We start from the raw sequence: 16,907 nt of genomic DNA, 5'->3' as shown, positions 1-16,907 counted from the left end.
TTTCCAGTCCTCCACTTTGACTTACTCTGTATGGCATACCAGCTCTGAGTGTTTCTAGTGTTTGGTGTGTGTTTTTTTTGTTGGGTGGGAAGGCTTGTTTGTGTCTTTTTGACACTTTTGGAATACATTCCTCAAGTGGGATTTTTCTTTCAAATGGATTGAGCATTTTTAAGGCTTCCTATATGTACTGCTGAATTGCTGTCATCCTAGTGTGCGTAAGTCAAAGTCCTGATTAGTCCTCTGCTGAAAGACAAATCTGCATGTTGTATGGTTGGACCATCACGAGGAACTGGATGAACATTAAACTCTTGGGGACATGCATCAGAGTCCACTGTGGGAACTAACACATCCAGGTGTGCGATTTTGCTGCTGGCACTGAGGCAGTTGCAGTGCTTCTGCTGAGAATCTAGGCTATGAAACTCAAGGTCCTGCCCTCAACGAGGCAAGTTACTTAATCTGCTCCTGAGTCTCCTCACCTATGAGAGGAAATGTAATTACTATCTGAATAGATACTCTGAATTCTTCCTTTCTGTCTTACGTGACAAGTTATTAAATTATTTATCCTAAACTTCTAAGACCTTTCACGTCCTCTTCTCACCTCCTCCCTTGCCAGCCCTCACTTTACCGGGTTTCAGAGCCTCTTGGTAAGTCAGTCAGCCACTAGTCTGTCTCCCATCGCCAACCCCTCATGCCTCCTTAAGAAACTTGTTTCATTGTCGAATATATGCTTTTTCACAATTTAACATCTCTGAAATCAGAGGTTGACTTAGTCAATGGTGTGTCCATAGCGTTGTCAGTAGCCTATATGGCTTACTTAAATGGAATGTCTTGAAATTGGTGACTTGTAGATTCTGTAAGCAACATATCTGTAAAATACGTCAGTGGCCAGGCGTGGTGGCTCATGCCTATAATCCCAGTACTTAAGGAGGCTGAGGTGGAAGGACTGCCTGAGCCCAGGAGTTGAAGACCAGCCTGGGAAACATAAGAAGACCCTGTCTCTACAAAAAATAGAAAAATATAGCCAGGCCGGGTGGCGCATGCCTGTAGTCCCTGCTACTCAAGAGGCTGAGGCGGGAGGCCCCCTTGAGCCCAGAATATAGAGGCAGCAGTGAGCTGTGATTGGCTGCACTCCGGCCTGGGCAACAGAGCTAGACCGTTTCAAAATAAGTAAATAAATAAAATATATTAAGAACTTTCAGTCACTTCCCATTTCTTGGAGTCTAAATCCGCCTTAGAAGCGCTCCAGCCTCGTTGCGGCACATTCACTGGAACTCTTCTGTGATTACCCAGACTGCTTGTGTCCCTGGAGCACACCCTCGTGCTCCTGTGCCCACTCCCCTCATCCTGGGAGACACAGCTGCAGGGACTCTCGCAGTTATTCTCAGCTTGCCTTCCTCTCATCCCAGCTTCTCTCCCAACTCCTGGCAGATCTGGGCCCGCTTCCTAGTTCTTACAGCTGTAGTCATTCTGCTTCTAATGACCAGAAGCCTATGTAAGGGCAGGGGTGCCCCTCATCTCACTGCAGCGCTGTGTCTCAAGAGCAGTGTGTGCTCAGAAATTGTTTTAAGTGGCGTTGACTAAAACCTGGAAATCTAACTTCTGGAGGAACCTTAAGGATAGGCTTGTAAAATCCAGAGCATTTTGTATTTCTTTCCAGGAAGTGCCTGTCTTTCCAAAGCTCCTACTGGCTTGTCCTTATGCTAAGCCTGCTGGCCTCACGTTTTTCAGCGAAGCAAGCCATGTTTTATTGGGAGCTTCAGCACTACTGATCAATTTCCATGACTAATGCGATGCGAGACACCTGCTTGGTTTTTTTTCTTGGGTTTAAGCATCTTCTCTCCCCGTGAACTGGCATAGGATATGTTTTGAAATACCTAATTTATATTACGGTCGCCTGACTGTCAGACTTGAGGGAAAGGTAGGAAAACTGTCCCCAAAGGCAGGCCTGGCTCTCGGAAGTACACTTTTTAGCCCTCTGTGAGCTGGGAGGCAGCATGGTCTGGGGGGAGAACTTGCTGTGGGGGCTGTCTCCTATCCTCCCCAGTTACTCATGGCAGGGCCCTTGGGCAGACTCTGAAGCCTTTCTCAGCCTTAGTTGCCCCACCTGTAAAACGGTGCCTGGTAGGATGACACAGCTCGCATAATAAACTTTTAAAATAGTACCTGGAACCCAGTAGGCTTTCACAGGCTAATTTACCTCAAATCCTTACTATGGCCAAATAACCTGCCTGTTTTCTCCCTCTCAGGGAAGTAAGCTAAATTTGTAGCTCTTACTCATCTTATACAACTGTCAGATTATACCAGACAAGGGAATTATAAAACTTAAGTAAATTTTGTTTGTTCCTCTCAGCTCAAAAAACTGAATTTCATGTGGGGATTTTAGTGGTTGCTGCATATGTCTATTGCAATTATATATCCTGAAACTGGGGAAATACCCACAGTTGTGGTTGGGGTCGGGGGCCCACTGTGAGTTGGGCCTGAGCTAAAACTCCATGGATCACCTGCCCTCCATCAGTCCTGTTCTGACTGGTGGACCGCAGTGACACTTTGGTTCTTTGGGAATTGGTGTCTTTTTGGAACTAGTGTTCAGTAATCCACTAAAGTTTCGTTACTTTCCCTTCCTCAATGCACAGGCACCTTGGAAATGACTGTAGGTCTCCCTGGGGAGGCCGGAAGACTGAGTAAGAAATCTAGTCCCCCAACCTCAAAACATCTGCAGAATGTGCCAGCATTTCTCAGGGTTAAGTAGAAGAGTTAAGCCATAGATTGCTAACCAGGATATCTGGTATAATTTAACAAAAACTAAAATAAAAATATGAAACTAGGGCCTTGGCCGGTCAGAAGAGGGAAGTTACTGGGAAATCAGGTGAGTGTAAGATAGATTGGCATTGCAGCTAGCCTTAAGGTGCACATTTCAATTGTACCTGCAGAGATTGTGGGGGCAGCAGGCCTAGGGAGAGGGATCACTTCAAATAGGAGTAGCCTGGTCTACCTAGAACATGGGTTTCAGCTGTTACAGCCTAAGAAGTGTGATGTCTTAGATGGAATAATCCACTTTTATTCGATGATCTAAATTTCATCTTTTGCCTAACATGTAAAAACTTACTTGTATGGCCTACAGCACTGGGATTCTTGAAATCGGTGACTTCCAAGGATTTGGTTGGGGTTGGGTGGAAATGATGATGTTGGTGATGGTCAGTGGTTCATTTCCCCAAGTTCATATCTGACTTAATTCACAGTACTCATGTGGTATACTTTCATTATCTCATTTGATGGATGTGAAGACTGAAGCACCAAAAAGACTGAGACTCAGAGAGGTTCAGGGACTTGCCCAGGGTTCTAGCCATCTTTTCATCACACCTCAGTCTCACTGTATTTTCCTTGCTTCTCATGAAGTAAGTCCACGGGCCCTTCCTGCGCAAAGAAGTACTTTTGAGGCTGGGTGCTGTTGAGAAGCTGGGACTATTGAGGCCGCTGCACCCAGCCTCAAAAGTACTTCTTATGGAAGTACGTTGGGAAGCCAAGGCGGGAGGACCACTTGAGCACAGGAGTTGGAGGCTACTGTGAGCTATGGTCGCACCTCTGCTCTCCAGCCTGGGCGACAGAGTGAGACCTTGACTCGTAAAAATAATAACACTTTTGTATCTGGGATAAAGAGCTGCGCTTCCAGTTTTCCATTCTGTCATACCCACTGTTGCTGAGTGTGATTCTGAGAATACTTCTTCCTGTCCAGAATTTTCCTCTCAACAAACTAGCCCCTCCTGTAGCATCTCCTGAGTCTAGCTCCTTCCTCAGAACAGCTCCTCAGTCCGAGGGTCCAATCTCCCCCAACCACTCACAAACTTTGGGGTCTTTTTTTTTTTTTACCGTTTTTTCTTTCCCTGGATTCTCATAACCTGGACTTAGATTACAGTCTGTTTTGCAGACTTGTTTTCTTTTTCCTTAGGTTGCCATAGTTACTAACTTTGTATATAAAATAATCATCATTCCTCTTTATTCTCCCACCAGAAGTTTCAGTGTTTTCTGATGTGACCTTTGCAAAGGGAACTGGATGGCTTTTTAATCTTTTCCTTTCTGGTTCTACCTCTAGTACACATTTCTTGTTCTCCTTTTTGTGGGTCGTTAGCATCTAGCTTGACTTGCGCTTCAGATTGATGCTTCATTGTGCAGTATTTTTACATAGAGGGCCTCTGCCCATGACCTAGATAGAGGATTATGAGAGGGGAAATAACTGATTTGAAAAGAACAAAAAACATCTGCCCTAAACTGGTTCTACCTGTGTTACTTTGATTGTGAGTAATATAAGCAAATAAATTATATAATTACAAGAGAAGTGAGGTTCATCCTGACAGATAAAACCCAAGCTTTTTGCTTTTTTTTTTTTTTTTTGAGATGAGTCTCGTTTGTCGCTTCAGGATGGAGTGCAGTGGCCAGATCTCAGCTCACCGCAGCCCGCCCCGGTTTACGCCCATTCTCCCCTGCCTCTTTGCCCGAGTAGCTGGGACTACAGGTGCCTGCCACCTCGCCCAGCTAGTTTTTTTTTTGTATTTTTTAGTAGAGACGAGGTTTCACCGTGTTAGCCAGGATGGTCTCGATCTCCTGACCTCGTGATCCACGCATCTCGGCCTCCCAAAGTGCTGGGATTACAGGCTTGAGCCACCGCGCCGGGCCCAAGCTTTTGTTTTTTACGTCACATCGTCTTGGTCCAACCCAGAACTCAGACCACTGGCTTTAGTAGACTGTGTGCCTTGGTAATTTCAGGGCTGTTTGGGTTAGCAGAGTCTCACCCAGATCACTGCTTTTCGTTATAATAGAGTAAATGACTAGTAAAAGGAACCCTCTGCCAGAAGCTATCTGAGGAAGTGCAGTCATTTTTGGTAGGATGGATACTCCATACTGGGGCCAGAGAGAGGGTTTCTCTTCAGGTCCTGGCTCAGTTACAAACGACCTTGTGACCACCCAGAGCAAGGCAGCACATTTGCAGGCCCAGCCTCTCATCAGTGAGATAAAACATCTGCCTTCTTAGACTTAGCTTCGGGAGCAGTTGTAGTCATCAAACAACATCCACATAAAGATTCACTGGACTATCAATTGCTTTATAAAGAATATTGAGATTTGCTTGGAGAGGTTGGTTACCAGCTTTCCTAGAGTTTCAAGCCCACACAATTTAAATCTTATCTTGTACATCGACTTTAGACTCTGCTGTTCCCACCAGCCTTCCTATTTACACCTTTCTGGTCTTTTCGTCCCTGTGTTCCATCATCCATTCCATCTTTCAGCCTAGAATTACCTTCCTGCTCCCCCACTGATCTACTGCCTGCCTTTTTACAGGGTAAGTTCAGTCCTGCCCTCTCTGACACCTTTAGATCTGGCGGCTCCTGCCCCCACTTCACTGTAGGTGTTGACCCTGATGGAGATGTACGGCTTTTGATGGTTGCTGCTGTGGATACCTGTCATCTCCTTGAAACTAAGCCTCATAGAGACAGGGCATGTTATGTAGCTAACTTGTGCTAGGCATATGGTGGGCTCGCAGAAAATATTGATGGATCGGAGTGTGCCTCTGAAGTAAACCAAGGAAATTGTAGGAGCGTGCCTCTGAAATAAAGGAAATGGTAGTGCCATTCTAGGTACATTAACAAGAATCCTTCTGTAAGTCAGGAAAAAAAAGAGGGAAGGTCATTTGCTCAGCATGGAGTAACAATGATATTAGAAGCAACAGACCCGTGACAGCCTTCTTGCATGCTTTTCCTTGTCCCATCTGCCCAGCAGCCTTGGAAGGTGTAGGTGGTATGGCAGTGCCTGTTGGGAAACAGTATAATGAAACAAAAAGGCTTTGCGGTCCACCAGACAGCAGTAAAACCTGAGTTTCCACCTGGGCCTCATTCCAAACCCAGGTGCCTGACACCAGTCCCTGGTGCCCATGTCATACCTTGACTTGTTCTGTGTGAGTAGAAAGGGACTCAGTGCCAGTTTTGCGGGTCCCCTTGGAGCAGTTGTTTGTCACCAATGTCACTCTTGAATACACTGCGTCCTTTAGTTCAAAAGAAGTGTGACTATGTCCATCTCACTCAAGTGCCTTCCTGTCTTCTTTGATTTAGGAGAAAGGATCCTGGGTTATGCTGAGGAGCCCTGCTATCTCTGGTTTGTCATGGAGTTCTGTGAAGGTGGAGACCTGAATCAGTATGTCCTGTCCCGGAGGCCGGACCCAGCCACCAACAAAAGTTTCATGCTACAGCTCACGAGTGCCATTGCCTTCCTGCACAAAAACCATATTGTGCACAGGGACCTGAAGCCAGACAACATCCTCATCACAGAGCGGTCTGGCACCCCCATCCTCAAAGTGGCCGACTTTGGACTAAGCAAGGTCTGTGCTGGGCTGGCACCCCGAGGCAAAGAGGGCAATCAAGACAACAAAAATGTGAATGTGAATAAGTACTGGCTGTCCTCAGCCTGCGGCTCGGACTTCTACATGGCTCCTGAAGTCTGGGAGGGACACTACACAGCCAAGGCGGACATCTTTGCCCTGGGCATTATCATCTGGGCAATGATAGAAAGAATCACTTTTATTGACTCTGAGACCAAGAAGGAGCTCCTGGGGACCTACATTAAACAGGGGACTGAGATCGTCCCTGTTGGTGAGGCGCTGCTAGAAAACCCAAAGATGGAGTTGCACATCCCCCAAAAACGCAGGACTTCCATGTCTGAGGGGATCAAGCAGCTCTTGAAAGATATGTTAGCTGCTAACCCACAGGACCGGCCTGATGCCTTTGAACTTGAAACCAGAATGGACCAGGTCACATGTGCTGCTTAAAATTCAGGGCTAAGCATTTTGGGTGATTTTAAACTAGGTGAGTGCTTTCTGTTGTTGTTTTTTTGTTTTTGTTTTGAGACAGGGTCTCACTCTGTCTATCAGACTGGAGCGCAGTGGGTGCAGTGGCAGGATCTCGGCTCACTGCAACCTCTACCTCCCGGGTTCAAGTGAATCTCGTGCCTCAGCCACCCGGGTAGCTGAGATTACAGGCATCTGCCATCATGCCCAGCTAATTTTTGTATTTTTAATAGAGAAGGAGTTTCACCATGTTGACCAGGCTGGTCTCGAACTTCTGACCTCAAGCGATCTGCCAGTCTCAGCCTCCCAAAGTGCTGGGATTACAGGCGTGAGCCACCATGCCCAGCCTCCCTTTTTTTTTCCTGTGTGCCCGCTTCTTGTACTGGGTTCTTCATTCTGGACCCTGGGATGGGCCCTGTGAAGTTGGGGGGGACTACAAAGTTGAAGAAAACTAAGTGCTTCTTATCAAAGATTCCCCCCCATGTCTTGATGGGAGAAATGTGCAATTATCTGAGTACAAGTTGGAAAGTCTAGAGAAGTCTTCTGAGAGGAGGTTGCGTTTAAGCTGAATCTCCCTTTTTTAAGAAACACTCTTTCTCATCATTATAAATGCTCACTGTAGAAAATGTGCATAAGAGGTAAACAGTTTTTCAGAGAATAAACGCTACCTCTAATTGTATCCCACCTACTCACACATCCAGTTCTGCATAGTTTAGATCTTGCCCTAGCTGGTTGAGGTCTTTCTCTTTTTACTCATTACTAATCTGAGCATTCCTCCATGTCGTACTTTAAAAGTATGGCTTTTCAGGGACGGTGTGACATTCCCGTTATATGTACCATAATTTAACCATTCTCCTACTTTAGAAAACAGATTTTTTCCATTTTAGATACTATAAAGAATGTATTAGTGAATATTTATGTAGAAGTCTTTGCTTATTTAAAAAATTTATTCTGAGGTGGGCGGATCACGAGGTCAGGAGATCGAGACCATCCTGGCTAACACAGTGAAACCCCGTCTCTACTGAAAATACAAAACATTAGCCAGGCGTGGCGGCAGGCGCCTGTAGTCAAAAGAAAGCTACTCAGGAGGCTGAGGCAGGAGAATGGCGTGAACCCAGGAGGCAGAGCTTGCCGTGAGCTGAGATTGCGCCACTGCACTCCAGCCTAGGCGACAGAGAGAGACTCCGTCTCAAAAAAAAAAAAAAATTATTGTGAGCTTTCCTTTGTCAAGTACAGTCATGCTCCGCGTGAACAACGTTTTGGTCAACAAGGAATGGCATATTATATGGTGGTCCCATGAGATTATAATGGAACTGAAAATTTCCTGTTACCTAGTGATGCAGCTGTTGTAATGTTACAGTGCATATTATGATGCAGTGTGTTACCTTTTCTGTGTTTAGATACATGAAAACTTACCATTGTGTTGCAACTGCCTATAGTGTTCAGTACAGTAACATGCTGTACAGAATTGTAGCCCAGGAATGATAGGCCATACATGTCATCTAGGTGTATAGTAGGCTACACCATCTAGGTTTGTGTAAGTACACTCTTGACGTTACACAACAGTTGCCTAGTGACTCATTTCTCAGAGATCGTTAAGCAGCCCATTGTTCAGCGACCCATGACTGTACTGTGCTAGGCTGGGGTGACATGATAAGCCAAATCAGAGACTTTCCCCGTCTTCATGAATTCTGCATCTTAATTAGGGAGAGAAACTCCAAGTTGAACTTGGTTTCATGTGTAGTATTCTCAATCAAAGTATTTTTGTAGTGAGTCACTAGGTCTGATTCTTCCAATCATAATTGTTTTATAGCTGTTTAAGGAGAAGAGGTATTCAGGGAAATTCGGGTGTTGATGCACAGAGTCAAGAGGAGGGAATTAGGGGTGAGGGAGCATCCCAGACAGACAGACCAACCTCTGCAAAGGACCTGAAACCAGAGGGAGCCTGGCACATTTGAGAGACTAGACCAATTTGGGTTAATGAGGAATGTAGACGTGGAAATTAGAGAGGACAGGGAACAGTGTAGACAGAAATCGAGCTGGAAAACCCAAAGGTGTATTTATAGGAACAGCAGAATAGTTCAATTGGACTGAAGTTTAATGTATGTGTAAGAGAAAATTGACCAGCATATATGCTAGGTAGTTTCACATGTACCATTTTGTTTCACCTTTACAACCTTGCAAGGGATTAAGTAATTTACCCCAGATCCTACTAAATTAAGGATGGGTATATCTTATTCAAGCATCCCCCACCCCCTTTTCCCTTAATATGGTAAGCTAGAAGTAAGCTGCTCCTACACTGTGCCGGTCTTGATGAGGTGATGGAGCTAGTGCTGATCTCCTAGTGGTCACAGGGAGCCTTAGGAGCCATAAGGCACGGAGCTTTCCATCACTTGGGTGGGTTCCCTCCCTTTCCCTTCATTATCCTCTGGTTTCTAGATGGGGTTGGCTCATACCAAGTTGAGCTTGGTTTCGTGTGCAGTGTTCTTAGTGAATGTATTTCTGGAGTGAGTCACTTAGGTTTAATTCTTTCATTCCACAAACATGTATTCCAGGTGCTGGGCCAATTGGTCGTACCACCCGTGGGTAGGAGAACAGCACTCCCCAAAGCTAGGTTTAGGGTAGTGCTATATTAGAAACTGAAAGGGTTGGCTAGACAGTGTTTTCAGTGTATTTTGTGCTGTCACTTCCCATTTCCATCGCATCCTTTTTGCTTTTGAAAGACCTCTTAAAATTCAGATTTGCTCTGGCGTAGGAAGGTTGTCCTTGGAAGAGGGACCTGAATTTAGGTTATGATTATGGGGTTGTCATAACTAATTGAGATCAGGGCTTCCATTTGGATATCCACACTTGAGATTTGTGCTGTTTTGCAGGGCAGACTTTTGGCTAAATTGGAGTGATTGCTTCATCTAGGAGAAACAGGTGACCTTGAGAAGAGGGGGAAAGATTAGGAATATGGTTACTGGTGAGTTCCCAGGCTGTTTTGTTAATTCATTTTGTGGCTTTTATAGCTAATCTTTACAGTACTAGTGGTGCCAATTTGACCATAACCTATCCTCCCCTGTCTTAGGTGGGCACTTAGAATTGTGGGTCTGGGCCCAGGTCTGTGACCAGAGCCAAACCCTGTGTTGCCAGAAGCTTCAGATCAGTTGTGTAGATGAGCTGTATCTGACTGATCAGAGAATCTGAGGCTTGATTCGGGAAGAACATTGAGTCTGACCTCCCTTTCTCCTGCCAAGTTTTGTAGATAGACAAGCTAATTTCATTTATTCGTTCAACATGTTCTTTGGAAACTATTTCCAAGTACCATTTTAGACACGGTGAACGAAACAAATTTTTGCAGTGCGGAGCTTAACATTCATTCTATTGGGAAGACAGACGATACCCATAGGTAATGTACAAGAAAGTGCTCCGTGCTGGGTGCAGTGAGAGGGTAGGGTGAGAAGAGTAGAGCAGGGTAGGGGAGATATGAAGCTTGGGTGGCAGGGAAGGGTGGGGTTGTACTTTTAAATGGAAGATATCAGAGTGGGTCTCCCAGAGACAGTGACCTTTGAGCGAATGTTGGAAGGAGTTGAGGGAGTGAGTCGCAAGGATTTCTGAGGAAAGAGCATCTCAGACCGAGGTAATGGCCACTGTGAAGGTCCTGAAAGTTGGCTAGAGTGAGCAAGGAGTGTATAGGAAGAGATAAATAACAGGAACCAAGTAGTAGGCCTCGTAAGCCTCTGTAGAGATTTTGGCTTGTGTTTTTGGATAAGAGGGAAGGCCATGGGGATGTTTTCAGCTGTGTGGTATCTACTCTTTTGAAAGGATCACTTTGCATCTTGAAATAACGGGACAAGGTGGGAGGCTGTTGCAGTAATCCAGGTGAGAGATGACGATGGCTTGAAACAGTGGAACAGAGAAGTGATTATTGGATTTTGGGGTTTTTTTTTTGAAGTCAGAGCCGGCAGGGTTTCCGGCTGGATCATATGTGAGGTATGAGAGAAAGGAATTAATCATCACTTCAAGGTGTCAGCCTAAGTGATTGGAAGAATATTGAGCTGCCATTAAATAAGGTGGGGAAGGCATTGGGAAGAATACGTTTGGCAGGAGAAAGTTAGGTTTTAGTTATCTGAAAGTTTGGCATGCCTATTTAGAATCCAAATACAAGTGTAGAGTAGACAGTTGGATGAGTCTGGAGTTCAAGGGAGGGGTCCAGCCAAGAGATACAAATTTAGAGATTTGCCACAGTACTGGAGTGGGTAATAGACAAGAGGAGGTCAGAGGAGTGAGGTCCAGGTGATGCAACATTGAGGGTGGGAAGAAAGGAAGGAGCCAGAGAGAGGGGAAGAGACATCAAGAGGAGGAGGGAGCCAGCTTGTGGCATCATCTGCTAGTTGATTGAGTGAGAGGAATTGCCCGTTGGATTTAGTAAATGGGAAAGCATCAGTACTTATGAACAATTTTGGTGGAGTAATGGGGAAACCTGTAACTAGAGTGGATTTGAGAGGGGAAGAGGAGAGGAATTGGAGACAGTGAGGGAATAGACCAGTAGTTCTCAAAGTTTTTGGTCTGAAAGCCTCTTTACATTTTTGAATTTACAGACTCCAAAGAGCTTTTGTTTTGGGTTTTATCTGTGGATGTTTGTACTATTAAAAATTAAAATAGGCTGGGTGTGGTAGCTCATGCCTTGTAATCCCAGCACTCTGGGAAGCTGAGTAGGGGCAGATCGTTTGAGCTCAGGAGTTTGAGACCAGCCTGGGAAACATGGTGAAACCTGGTCTCTGGTAAAAATGCAAAACTTAGCCAGGTGTGGTGGCACATGCCATAGGCCCAGTACTTGGAAGACTGAGGCATGAGAATCTCTTGAACCAGGAAGGCAGAGGTTGCAGTGAGCCAAGATCGCACCACTGCGCTCCAGCCTGGGCGACAGAGAGGGACCCTGTCTCAAAACAAAATAAAACAAAACAAAAAAAAACAACAAAAAACTCTAGTTGCATAAGTAAACACACTTGACCCCTATACCACCATGATGAAAAAACACCTCAGTGTTTTAGGATTATAGATTTCAGAGTCGGATTTAAGTCAGGGCTAACTAGTTTTAGTTTTTTGCAAAAATAAAAGGAAATGCATTTTGGGTTGGAAACCTGGGATTCCCCTGAAGTGATGTCTAGTAACAATGCAGGGATGGAGTCTTATTTCCGTGTTTTCCTGACTGTGTGGCCTTAGGCAAATTATTCCACTTATGAGGGCCTCAGTTTTATTATCTATAAAATGGAGTTGATCCTATATATCTTATTGAGGTTGTTGGGGGGATCACAATAGGTTGTGAAAGTGCCCTGTGTAAACAGTCTGAATTAATTGTAGTACAGTAGCATTGTTTAGATCCACACTTTGGCCTAGGTAGAAGTGTTGGCTTCCGTTTCCCTCTGAAGACAGTGGACTTTGGTAGCCTCACTTTGTGGATTGTGAAATAGCTTTTCTTTTGAAACAAAGATGTAGTCAAGGCCCACCCTGTCCAATCACTTGTTCTAGAAAAGTATATCTATTTTTAAAGATCACTCAATGATGGGTCTGATCTCTTTCTTATTTGTCACTTTTGAAAGATATTTAATAATTCCTAATGGTTCCTACCAGCTAGCCACAGTCTTTCACCCCAAGCAGGAAGCCAGCCAAACTGATGTTCCAGGTGCCTCCGCCCACGTGTTACCAGGGAGAGTGTTGTGGGATGAGGGAATCTGCATTCATGGCCAAGTCTGCTGTCTGATATACAAACCTCCGTTACTAGGGCCTTTTGAAGCCAAAGCCCTCGAATGACGTCTTTTTGGAGTGGGCAACTAAGGCCTACTGAAGGAAATCAGATGTTGGTGTGACCTGAGGGGTCACAGAAGGTATTTCTAGTTCCATGTGAGATCTTGGTAGCTGCCTAACATCAGAGAAGGAAATCAGGCCTAATTTCTTGTTGAAGTAATAGATGACACATTTATCCCTTGCCTGGGGTCCAAAGATGTGGCTCTCGGCTAACGTACTGGGTTATCTGGGTTGGCCCCTTGACCTACGCTTCAGATTTCACTTCTATTCTGCAAGATCTCAGATTGTACCCCAGGTGTCCCCAGACCTCTAGTACAACCCTAATCTAAGACAGGAATTCACAAGCCCTTTCAGCTTAGCTGACAGGCAGAGCATATTTACCTGTTGAAGCCATACAAGCCCAATTCAATGACCAATTTGTTTGCTTTGTGCTAGAATTACACCCAAACTGTGTTGTTACACTATAGCTATCAAGTTAATCAGCAGTGATACTAAAAAATGGAAAACAAATGCTTAATTAACATGGTTTGTTTTAAACAGCAAAGTATTCAAAACAGTCTCTGGAGGATAAATTTTAAAATGGTTTGAGGTAAGAAGTTGGGACCCCCAGTACTGGATAGGTCCACTCTATGACTTCCTGGCCCAGCTCTCGGGAATGCCAGGAACTAGCTCCTGCCTTACAGGACTGCCCTCCCTTGCCTGTACCTGGTGCCTGGCTGAGGATTGTGGCAGCCTGAGGGGTAAGGCTGTGAAGAAGGGCGGCAGTGCCAAAGATGACCAAAACAGCAATGATTCATGGTCATCCCTGGGCTGAGTGCTTTATGACCAATAATTCCTTTGCTTATTTTCAAGTAAATTCCTGAAAGTCACAGAGCTAAGAAGGGGCAGAGCCTAGGCTTGAACCCAGGACTCAGTCCATGGCTTTAACCAGTTTGGTGTATTGCGTCATTGAATCATCTTTAAATTTAAAATGTTTTCCTGATTGAATTCAACAAATAAGTGAGCATCTAAGTAGATGGAATTTCCTGCCCACCAAGCCCAGAGCATCATGAGATGCGTGGTATGGAACACTTAGTAGGCTTCAAGAGGAGATAGTTCCTCTCCTACTCTGAAAAGGTCAAGAGTATGGTGATGAGCAGCCAGGGAGCCCATAGGAAAGTAGAAGCAAGGAAGGTTCTTCCTTCATGGAAAGGTGTAACTGCCAAGGAGTCGAAGGCAGTGGTTTGGTTTTGCACCCCAGAAGCTGATCCCTGCTTAGTCTTTGGTAGAGCCTTGAATTTCCCAAAGAGAGGATGGGAGACGGGAAATGCTAAGCTGTACCCTGAAGTGGGTAAGATTGGAGGTTTTATTAAGAGCAGAGAGATCGTGGGGTCGAGGTGGTGTCTCTTGATGATCAATTCTTTGATCCAGGCAGATCCAGAACCCCTGAACCCCTGAGACCCCATACAGTAGGGGTCACAGCTTTGCCACACCCCATCTCACTAGCGCTAAACAGCTTCACAAGAGGTGGGGGTTGTGAGTGAAGAGTCGGAGTGTTTGGTTCTCTTTTCTCTCAGGAAATTGAAGCCCAGTCTTCAACTGTGAAGACCCTGGTGGCTCTAGGTACCTGTATACAAAGAGATATGTCCCTTGGGGCCTCATCTCTCTGCTGGTGTTTTCTGAGGCGTTTTCCTCCCCAGGTGGGGAAGGCTGGTATTTTTTTTTTTTTTTTTTGTAAGTCCCACAAGCTCCCCAGTGACCTGCTGTTGCCATCTCTTGATTGTTTCTGCCGCATCAACAGCAGGAAGCTGAGCTGTCAGTTATGTAATGGGGCCAATGGCCCCCCAGGGATAATCTGTCCCTTGCAGCTCTGCAGGACATGAAAGCATCCATGAGGGGACAGGCCTGGCCTGGGGCTGTTGACGTCAAGGCCCAGTTGCTGCTCACATGTTCTTCCTCCGTGGCATCCTTGGCTCCACCTAACCTAGATAGCATCCCTTTGGGTAAATCAAAGTGGCTCTTGTAATCGTCCAGCTGTGAGCAAAGCTGTCTGATGTTCAGGGGTGCTTCCACCTCCCATTTCCTCTTACCCCAGGGACACAAAGACACTCCCACCAACAGTAATAGCTACTGGTTATCAAAACCTGCTTTGAGGGACCCCTTGACTTGTGCAGGGCAGAGACCCTGCCTTTTTATTCCAAGCCCTGAATTAAGCACTTTACATGTATCATTATCATATATCATCTGCTTAGCTATTCTGTTATGTGCCCTCTTTTCTGCAGATAAGGAAGGGGAAAATCACTTTCCTAAGGTTTTGAGAGCCAAGATTTGAGACAAGGTGTATCTGTCTGGAAATTCTGCTACTCCATTCTGCGTTCTGCAGCCTCTTAAAGCCACTTTTAATGGGTTTCTATTCTGAGGCAGGTGGTGGCTTCCCCTCCAATAGCACCACACAGTAAAGCACCCAGGGCTGCCATGGGCGTCCTTCACAGTCTGACACTGGTTTCAGCACAGGCATACTGTTTCAGGGCCACCAGCCATCCCTTCGGGTGCGGTCAGCCTGCACGTGGGTTCCTCCTGTGTTACAATGACTGCCCCAAACATTGGCAGAGGAGGCAAGACTGAGATAGTGTGAGGTGCCCATATAACCAAGGTCTGGCAGCAGAGAAGACAGGAGCCAGGTATGCAACCAGGTCAGAATTGCCAAAAGGTTGGAAAGTAGGAGATCCAAAGCACACCTCCACCCACCAGCCGCTGGGAAAGCACCCGGCACTGAGGGCATGCTGTCAGTCAGCCAGTGTCTGGCACCAGCTACGAGGAAACGGCTCCAATAAGAGCCAAAGGCATTGTACGTGTCTGTGGTCCTGGTGCCCTGGCAGAAGCCCATTCTGAGTGAATCCAGCCAGGGATTTAAGGTTGATGAGGACCCAGCAGAATGGCAGCAGTTGCTCTATTTCTTTCTGACAAATCTTCCAGCTCACTCATTGAATCCTGACTTAAGCAAGGGATTCCATCACTCGTGCTTACTCTGAATGATGTGGCTGCCCATAGCCCTGTGTCGAAAGAGTCTAGAGCCAAGTCAGATTTGGTGGGCAAGAGCCCTTCTGGCATATGGTAGGCACTTGCCCAGTAGAGGCATTGATTGTTTGGACCCCAGTATGGTCTCCTAGGAACTTAGTTTAATAATGCAGATAAGATATGGACACTTGGTTGTAGTGGGTTATAGATGGCTCAGTAGAGATACAGGAAGACAGGAAAGAGTGGAGGAGGTGGTATTCCAGGCTGGTTCTTGAAAGTAAGTTTAGGGGTACCTTATAAGCCAGGTGAGATGTGAAGGGGCCACATCTCAGGGTACATACTTGGGTTTGGTTTGATTACAGTGTTCTCAGCTACAGGAGGAAAGGGTACTGTTCAGGTAGTGAAATTCCCAACTGGAGATACATTGTGGACCCAGGACCTGGGGAGAGTGCCCAAGGTTCTGTCTTGTTTAGGGCAGCTGCGTTCGGGCTCCTAGCCCCTCTTTTCATTTCCACTAGTGAGTCCGCTGTGGTATTACAAAATCAGAGGAAATGGAGATCTCCTCCAGCGTTTCTAGGATTCAGAGGCATGGCAGGCCTTAAAACTGCCAAGCAAGTTTAAAATAAATCAATACCGTAAAACACTGCAATGAATTTCCCAACTTTAAAGAAATTTCACTTTCAGTTAGAGGTGCCAGGGGAAAGCTGTAACTCAGCCTGCATTGTACACAGGTCAGAACCCTGTATTTTTTTTCTTTATTAAAGAAAGTGATGTCTAGGGACATGGGAGGAATGGATTAGGGCCACCCGGGCACTCCACAGGCCATAGTGAGGAAGATGAAAATGCTTTTTCCCAGGCTGCAAAAAGCATCTTGATGTGGTGCTTGGGGAAGTCGCTTTATGAATGGGCACCTTTTTTTTTCCCCTGAACTCAGAGGCATGGTAGTGTAGCTGTAATGGGAGGCAGGTTGGCCTTGTTATATCGTGTTGGGTTTTAGTATTGATTGTCTATTTTAATGGGAAGACCACAAAGATGATGTGAACCAGTTGACTCATTCTGCATTTACTTCCATCTTTGTGGGGAAAGAAAACCCTTCACCATGTACAGCACCGCTTTTTTTTTCTTTTCTACTTTTTTTGGATGTGCTTAAGACATGCCCTCTCAGAAAGCTAGGCACGCCCAGGGCAAATCTAAGGCATGGAGCTGGGAGTATAGTGTTGTCAGATTTTGGCAGGTTGTGTGGGCATTACCAGCACAGCCCGGCCTTGTACCAGACATAGAGAGAACTGGA

General features: G+C 45.7%; 1 protein-coding gene across 2 annotated transcripts in view; it reads left to right on the top strand.

Annotated features, from left to right (window-relative positions):
- Positions 1-16,907, top strand: part of STK35 (serine/threonine kinase 35) — a 47,048-nt gene that overhangs the window by 9,350 nt on the left and 20,791 nt on the right. For both annotated transcript variants that reach the window (XR_001891983.3, XM_003904968.5), the window contains exon 3: positions 6,099-6,848. Coding sequence is in view for 1 of the 2 variants with exons in the window: in XM_003904968.5 (XP_003905017.3) it covers positions 6,099-6,811 (713 nt within the window). In the remaining variant the exon portion in view is untranslated. The remainder of the gene's footprint in view (positions 1-6,098; positions 6,849-16,907) is intronic.

Source organism: Papio anubis, chromosome 16, assembly GCF_008728515.1.
Source record: "Papio anubis isolate 15944 chromosome 16, Panubis1.0, whole genome shotgun sequence".
In the NCBI taxonomy this organism is placed as follows: Eukaryota; Metazoa; Chordata; class Mammalia; order Primates; family Cercopithecidae; genus Papio; species Papio anubis.
Note: the sequence above shows the minus strand (reverse complement) of the source record. Positions and strands in the feature narration are given on the sequence as shown.